This window comes from Primulina eburnea, chromosome 3 (assembly GCF_022965805.1).
Source record: "Primulina eburnea isolate SZY01 chromosome 3, ASM2296580v1, whole genome shotgun sequence".
Taxonomy (NCBI): domain Eukaryota; kingdom Viridiplantae; phylum Streptophyta; class Magnoliopsida; order Lamiales; family Gesneriaceae; genus Primulina; species Primulina eburnea.
The window spans coordinates 46523641-46532417 of record NC_133103.1 but is presented as its reverse complement, the minus strand read 5'-3'; the positions used below and the strand labels follow the sequence as shown (position 1 = coordinate 46532417).

The 8777-nt window shown below is 35.0% G+C and overlaps 2 protein-coding genes across 2 annotated transcripts; both read left to right on the top strand.

Annotated features, from left to right (window-relative positions):
• Positions 1 to 203: 203 nt before the first annotated feature.
• On the top strand, positions 204 to 4902 carry LOC140827677 (putative UDP-glucuronate:xylan alpha-glucuronosyltransferase 3). The gene is made up of 4 exons (XM_073190451.1): positions 204 to 598; positions 2280 to 2468; positions 2644 to 3266; positions 3698 to 4902. The coding sequence occupies exons 1-4, from the start codon at positions 543 to 545 to the stop codon at positions 4726 to 4728; spliced, it is 1899 nt and encodes a 632-aa protein (XP_073046552.1). The 5' UTR covers positions 204 to 542; the 3' UTR covers positions 4729 to 4902.
• A 1098-nt stretch (positions 4903 to 6000) lies between these two features.
• On the top strand, positions 6001 to 8234 carry LOC140827676 (endochitinase EP3). The gene is made up of 2 exons (XM_073190450.1): positions 6001 to 6564; positions 7712 to 8234. Exons 1-2 carry the CDS (start codon positions 6147 to 6149, stop codon positions 8122 to 8124), a joined length of 831 nt encoding a protein of 276 aa, XP_073046551.1. The 5' UTR covers positions 6001 to 6146; the 3' UTR covers positions 8125 to 8234.
• Positions 8235 to 8777: the final 543 nt, after the last annotated feature.

The window sequence follows — 8777 nt, the reverse complement described above, 5'->3', positions numbered from 1 at the left end:
TATTATTAGTCAAAAACTTGGGTGAGACAGTCATATGGATCGTATTTCGTGAAATGAATCTCTTAAATTGACCCAAATATCCGTGAGATCGTCTCATAAAAGACCTACTCATATTATTTAAACGATTCTCGAAATGATAAACTTTGGATACTATTAAAAAAGGAAGAAGAAGCTTTTTTAAGAAAGAAGTGGACTAATCTCCAATCATTAAAACCATTATTTTATGGGTATGTCGTTGATTGAATTCTTGGTTTTGGTTTTAATTTTGTTTATGTATTTTAAGAGAGAGCCGCCTCGCGTTTAACTCTCTCCTCCCTCCTTCTGGCATCAAATTCTTCTTCTTTGGCATTATCTTTGCGCACAGATCCCTACTTAAAACAGGCAGTATCTTCCTATTTTAGCGAGCAACTTTAGGCGTAAAAATCAGTTAAATCTGTGTTTTTTTGTTGTTGTTGTTGAAGTTTAATTTCCAAGAAAATAGTTGGCTTTTTTCTTGAGATCAGATGTCGCCAGCTGCAGCAAGTTGCTACTGAGCCAACAAGATGAGAAACTTGTCTCCTACTTCTGTAGAGCCGAGGCTTAGGCTCTTTGCCTCTACGTAAGGCTTTTAAAAATGGGTTTAATGTTTTAATGTTAAGGAATCCATTCCTTGATAGTCTTGTTTTTGTTGCCGCGGCACCACTTTTGTTGTGGGTTTTATGTGATTCTGCATTCTTGATTGTATGTAAATAATATTTTGATTCTTTGTTAAGTTTGGGCATCTGGGCCTTCTCGGAATTTCGTTGTGTATGATCTTTACTTCTGTTGAAGTGTTAAAACTTTTATATCTTGTTTCATGTGTTGAATTCTAGGAAATGGGACTGTTCTTTGGGTTTCATTGAGGTTGGTTCATAATTTCAAAATCTGAAGTAAAGCGGGGGTTATGTTGTAAATGTGAGGAATGAAAGGATGAATACGAATTTAATGGGGTTAGGTTCTCCCATAAACAAGTTTTGCATAGGAATACTAAAAATCTGCTCTTTGGTTACTAAGTGAACTTGTGAAAATTTTGAAAATTGAGTAGTGTTGGAACAGCTTGTTCAAAACTTTTGGGTGGACTACAACCAGTAATATAATTTCACAATTTAACGAATTTTTCAGTCAGCGAGTAGGAAATATATGCCCGAGATCAATATCCAAGATGTATACATGCAAGTTGATTTGGTATTAGCTATCAAAGTCACTCAAGACCAACTCAATGAATTCATGGAGTTTTTGCACACACCAGAGGTTTCAAACTTGTGGCCCCTATTTTTGGTACTGTATTACAACCTCTTAACTCCAAAAACGAGATTATGGTAAGCACGAGAAAAGATAATTTATAATTCATCAAAAACATTATGCGTATTTTTCGTCTGTATTAATTGGATCATGAGATCTTTAAGAGATTGGACACTATGAGGAGTTTTCTTATTTACGTGATAAAAGATAAAGTAGTTTTAGGCAGTGGTTGGGCAGTTTCTTGCATCATCTCAAGGTATGCGACTAGGAATATTGGATTCTACTATCTTTTTTGATGTGGAGTGTTCCATGGAATAGTTGAGATGCGGGGGAAAGAAATTTCTTGGGGTGTGTGAGTACCGGGGGAGGCTAATATTCATGTTTAGACACATCAAGATTTAGTTTTTTGGTTGTTTTGGTTAAATGATATCGCTGACAGGTGTATATTCTTAGTTTTTTTGGCAAAGACCAAAGCCATTATCTTTTAGCTTTTGCATTTTTTTTCGCTTTTGGTCACATCTCGTTTATTCAGTTCTAACTTGTTCGTTAGTGGTATAGATGGAGGCGCTGCGAAACTTTAGGATTGCATAAGGTTCTTTTTAGACTGAATGTTTCAACTTTGTCAGTACAGTGCCACAAGATAATTTTTTTATACAAAGTTAACCCACATGAACATTTCATGATTTCGTTGTGAGTGGCATTTCAAGAGATTCACTTTCTACTCTTTTTCTAGTTCTAGGCATTTTTGCACTTTTTTAATGGATACTGAGAAAAATACGAGTATTTAGTCTGAGCATTTTGACTGTGGATAACCTTTAGGGAAGAATTGCATAGGTTGACAATCATAATGTGGCTATTCTGGACCCATATGTACGCCTTTGTGTTTCTCCACAAGATTGAACTTTTTAACAAGTAAATTATGTTCAAGTATTCAATTTAGCAATCAAATCATTTGTTCCTGTTTTATTTATGTTTTAAATTTAGCAATTTGCTTGCTGATCTTCACTTGTTTGTTTCAGTGAAGAAACATACCGAAGAAAGCCTTCAAGAGGTAGACATCTTCATGGCCCTGCTCTGGACAGGATTTTGAATTGCAAACACCTAACTTTGAAGCTTGTGATGGCTGTTATAAGCATTGTAGCACTTTTTACAATCCTACATTTTCCTCCAATTCATGAGACGGATTACGTGTCCAGATCTCGTTCCAGGCATGTAATATCGTTTATATTCTTGTAAATTTGTTTATCGTGTGCCTTGAAGTATACTCTAAAAGTCTCGAATGTTTTTTTTTTTTTTTTGTGAACTGGTTAATACTTCATGAGATGTTTGATTTGCTCGAATCGCAATTTCTTGTTTTGAATCTTTATGAAATTATAATTATAGGCATGGCTTGGTGGATAGATATAGCATGGATCTAAACTATGCATCACTTCTAAATATCAATTGGGATGAAGTTTCTGCTGTTCTTGAGAGACTAACTAACCGGGATGAGTACAAGGGAATTGGGTTGTTGAATTTCAACGAGAAAGAAATTACTTGGTGGAAGCAATTCTTCTCAGAAGCGGAGCATGTCACACTTATCTTGGATTCCGTCCCACATAATATCACTTGGGAAACACTATACCCAGAATGGTTGGACGAGGAAGAAGAGTTTGAGGTTCCCACATGCCCTACTTTACCGAAATTATTTTTCTCTGGCAAACCACGACTGGACCTTATAGTTGTCAAGCTTCCGTGTGATAAATCCAAGAACTGGTCAAGAAATGTGGCTCGTTTCCACTTGCAACTCGAAGTTGCCAGGCTAGCTGCAAGTACCAAAGGGCATTATCCCATGCACGTTCTTCTCATCACCGAGTGTTTCCCGACTCCAAATCTTTTTACTTGTAAAGAGCTTATTGTACGTGAAGGCAATGCATGGCTGTTTAAACCCGATTCAAATAAACTGAGAGAGAAACTCCACCTTTCAGCTGGGTCATGTGAACTTTCAGTTCCTCTGAAGGCTAAAGGTTAGAGCTAATTTTGTTTTACACTTTTCTAAAATGCCTTAAATTTTGTCTGAACTAGCTCTACGGCAGGGATTTATATTCGGTTGATTTGGTTGCTGACTGAATCAAACTTTCTAAAGCAAACAAACTTCACTTATTTATGAGCTAAATGAACCAACCGAACAAAACTTTACAAAAACCCAAATTTTTAACCAAAACAACCAAGTGATCAAGATAATGGAGAGAATACCTACTGATATACTGTATTCCGTTTTAAAACAATGTAACTGAATGCGAATCTAATTGATATTTTCTAAAATTGAAAACCGAACAGAATTACCAAATTAATTTGGTTATATCAGTGAGAAGGGATAACTTGAAATTTTACCTCATCTCTCTCTGTAGGACTTTCGTAGGAAACTGAGTAGCGTGAAACAATTTATGTCATGCAGAAAACTGGCACTCGGGTAACGAAAGACGAGAAGCATATGCGACAATCCTGCACTCGGCACATGTCTATGTTTGTGGCGCCATAGTTGCAGCACAAAGTATTCGCATGTCTGGTTCTACTAGAGATCTTGTCATACTTGTTGATGAAACTATCAGCGATTACCACAGGGGTGGTCTCGAGGCAGCAGGGTGGAAACTCCATACAATTGAAAGAATCAGAAATCCAAAAGCCGAAAAAGACGCCTACAATGAGTGGAATTACAGCAAATTTCGTCTATGGCAATTGACAGATTACGACAAAATCATATTTATCGATGCAGACTTGTTGATATTAAGAAATATCGATTTCTTGTTCGAGATGCCAGAAATAACCGCGACAGGGAACAACGCCACCCTCTTTAATTCTGGTGTGATGGTGGTTGAACCATCAAATTGCACGTTCCAGTTGTTGATGGATCATATTAATGAGATCGAGTCATACAATGGTGGGGACCAAGGTTATTTGAATGAGATTTTTACGTGGTGGCATCGAATCCCCAAGCACATGAACTTTTTGAAGCACTTTTGGATCGGTGACGAGGAGGAGAAAAAAGAGATGAAGACTCGTCTTTTTGGTGCAGATCCCCCTGTCCTTTATGTGCTTCACTATCTGGGCTTAAAACCATGGTTATGTTTCCGGGATTATGATTGCAACTGGAACGTTGAGATATTGCAAGAATTTGCCAGTGATGTTGCTCATAGAACTTGGTGGAAAGTCCATGATGCAATGCCTGAGAATTTACACAAATACTGTTTACTCAGGTCCAAACAAAAGGCTGCACTCGAGTGGGATCGGAGGGAAGCTGAGAAGAACAACTACACTGATGGACATTGGAAAATCAAAATTCAAGACTCTAGATTGACTACTTGCTTCGAAGAGTTTTGCTTCTGGGAAAGCATGTTGTGGCATTGGGGTGATAAGAATTGGACCGATAACGCGACTTCAACACTACCACCTCCGACCGTCGAGACGACTCCACTCACCTTTTTGTAAGACATTGTTTTCGATTGTTCGTTTTCTATATTTCCTGAATATGCATATCCATCCTGCTTTTGTATGTAGATGAGAAACCATATACAAAATTTTACCATTTTTGGATAGGAAAACTTGTGTGGCAAAATTTTACACCACTGTTCTTGATTTATGAAGTTATGTGATGTTTACTGATATTGAATGTTGGCTACGTCTTTTTTATGTTTATATTTATATATATTCAGTGGGAATGTAGATTTTCTAGCTTTTGACTTGGCCAAATAATATAAAATAAAATATGTCGATAAATAAATTATCCATCAAATTTCTTGAATCAAAAGGATATTTAATAAATAAAGTATACTTTATTCAATATTACTATAAAAAAAACAACACAAATGTAACTCATACAAAAAGGCATATCATTTAATCTAATTCACGTAAATTTCGAACTCAAGCAGAGTCGCGATTTTGGCGCAATCTCAGAACATGATCGGTTTTTTATGATGCAGTTTCAGATCGATTTTTTGTTTTTCAATTTGCTACTATTACTTATAGCCTTTTCATTTGTCCAATATAGTTGAAAACTTCATTTAAGCTAAGTTTAGGATATCATACTATTCAAAAATCATGAACATAATGACGTCATAAGGCTGAAAAAATCTACTTTCTAGAACAAAGTTTAGTTAATAAGATGGCATAGACTATTGGACAATGAATATGATGAAGAGAAGACTTTGATTTGTTTGCTGAATAATAATCTGTTTATTGACTTTGATGATGAAACAGATCCATGGGAATTTATCTTTTAAAAATCACCATCTAAGTTGGCTTTTATAATATAGAAATTTGTATTTTTAATTTTAATTTGATTTTTGCCGTAATGTTAACATGACGTTAAATATATCAGTTTTTTGCAAAAATTTAAACTAAACGAGTTTGGATACAGAAAAAAAACACTTACATAAGTCTATTTTTTAAAAAACGTTTTTTATAAAAAAATTAGAAGTGGTTATAACACTAACAAAATATTTATAAACAGAGCAGGTCTATTGTGAGACGATCTCACGAATATTTATCTGTGAGACGAGTCAACTCTATCGATATTCACAATAAAAATTAAATCTCTTAGCATATACTTTATTAAAAACATAATATTATAATTACTTACTTACCAAACGTTTACTTTTTTTAATAGCAAACAGCCCCCAAATATAATTGACAATGGAGAAAATGTCAACAAACAAGAAATAATGAAACGTAGAAAATTCTAAACGTGTTTGCCGACAAAGTCAGAGTATTCCACATAACCTGAATTTCCACATTAATGGCTGCCTTATTTCCTCTCCATGCAACTATAAATTCACCAGCAAGAACCACATATTTTCATCCCCAAACTTTAACAAACAGATTTCTTGGAAATATAATTATTGTTTCAAATGGGTTTCTTCCCAAGTGAAAGAAAACGTTTCCTAGCTCTCACTTTCACAGCCATTTTTCTTGCCATCGGGGCTCCGGTTTTCGGCCAAAACTGCGGCTGTGCATCGGACCTGTGCTGCAGCAGATTCGGATATTGCGGAACCGGTAACGACTACTGTGGCCAAGGCTGCCAGGCGGGGCCATGCTACGCCCCGCCTAGCAGCAATGGGGTATCCGTGGCGGATATCGTGACGGACTCGTTTTTTAACGGGATTGCGGACCAGGCAGCTGGAAGTTGCGAGGGGAAGGGATTCTATACTCGTGCTGCGTTTCTTCAGGCTCTTGCCTCGTATCCTCAGTTCGGTACCGTCGGCTCCAGTGATGACTCGAAGCGAGAAATCGCTGCATTCTTCGCCCATGTTACGCACGAAACTGGACGTAAGATCTCTCCCTCTCTCTCTCTCTCTATATATATATATATAAAACCTATCTCGTCCAAGTTTTTTCTGTTAATAATTGTGGGTTTGAAAATGTTCCATCTAGTAACATAGGAAGTGTTAGAATTTCACCGGATATCAGTAAGTTACGCATAAATATATACGGTAAGTGTATAACATATCAAAATTCATATAAAGTTTCGTTCAGCGAAATTTTTCTATGTTTCATCAGTACATCTAACATGTGAGTGACACTTTATCGGTATTCACATAAAATATATAGAACTTTGATATACTACACACTTACATAGTGTGTAGTATATTTTATGTGAATATACCGATAAAGTGTCGCTCACATGTGAAACATAGAAAAATTTCGTTGAATGACACTTTATCAGTGTTCCTATAAATATGTTCCATAAGATTGCATCATATCAAAATTTTCTATTATAGATATAACAAAAATATATATAACAAATTAATACACACACATCTATATATATAATTTTCAAAAAATAGAAGGGAGGTCAACACCACTTTGATTGCTCTCCTTTTGATCGCCACTAGTTGATATTGCTCCACTGCATTACTTTATATAATGTAGTGGGATAAGGTAGAAATAATTAATGGAGCCAACTTCATCACATAATTTGCACATTGTTCTTGTGAAATCTCGAAATGTTAAAAACTTTATTGATTTTGAACACACACATCCTAAATATGTTGGAAAATTTTCTAAGGTTATATTTGGATTAAGTTATTATGAATATTTAATTTTAGACAGCTTGATTTTTTTTTTTTTAGAATTTGAAATTTATTAGTTTTAAAAATTAAATTAGAAATGAAAGGAGAAGAATTTTAAATTCGTAGGATTTTTGTTTTTCCTTGTTTGGACAAAGTCAAAAGTTGACCGTTGTAAGCAAAAGGTCAATAATAGTTTAAAATTAGATTTTTGTGAAAATTCAAAGTCGTCCACTTTAAAAGCTTTTTTTTAAAATTTAATTCCCTTTGTTAGATTTACACTTGAAAAATTCAAATGGTTTTGAAAATTATTATTTATTGTTTTGAAATCTCAATTTTTTTTAAAAAAAAATTGAAGTTTTGAATATAAATTTATTGACTAAAACTTTATTATATAATATGTACAGGCATGTGTTACATAAATGAGATAAATGGTCCATCGAGAGACTATTGTGATGAAACCAACACACAGTATCCTTGTGCACCCAACCAAGGTTACTACGGGCGTGGTCCGATACAACTCTCGTGGAACTTTAACTACGGCCCCGCGGGAAACAGCATCGGGTTCGACGGCTTGAACAACCCTGATATCGTGGCCACCGATCGGGTGATATCTTTCAAGACCGCCTTGTGGTACTGGATGAATAATTGCCATAGTCTCATAACTTCCGGGCAGGGTTTTGGGGCGACCATTCGAGCCATTAATGGTGCCCTCGAATGCGACGGAGCGAATCCGAGTACCGTCACCTCTCGTGTCGGGTTTTACACACAGTATTGTGATCAACTTCAAGTTGATCCCGGCAATAATTTGAGGTGTTAGAATAAGGTTTTATAAATATATTTATTTCACAATAATTTATAATATATATCATGTATGAGTATGATGAAGAAAACATGTTTTCTGTTATATTATGGTTGGGGTTTATATAAATATAAGTCATTTAATTATTTTAGGCATAATCAAAGCACATTGATGAATCAATAAATCACGCATAGTTGTTTAATTATCAAACATTTAAGAACAAAAATATAGCATAATGATTAATTTCGACAAATTTTCGTGTTTGCTTAATCCATCGCTATAAAAAAATCCAATTTAGGTCATAGAAAGAATAAGGATATATAACATTTTCAAGAAGGTCTTTTATAAGATGGTCTTATCAATCTTTATTCGTGAGATCGGTCAGCACCGCTCATATTCACTAATATTTTTTTATAAAACGAAAAAAAAAGGCTTTTAAAGTGGACGACTTTGAAATGGCTACTACATCTTTGCTGTTTCACAAAAATCTAATTTTAAACTATCATTAACGTTTTATTGACAACTGTCAACTTTGGACTTTGTCCAAACAAGGAGAATCCTTCTTGGGGATCCCATGTTTCTACTCTGTTTTACAAAATCCAAAATTATGGGTATAATTATGATTATAGGAGGAAAACCATGAATTTATATTTAGGTGGACTGAACAAAAA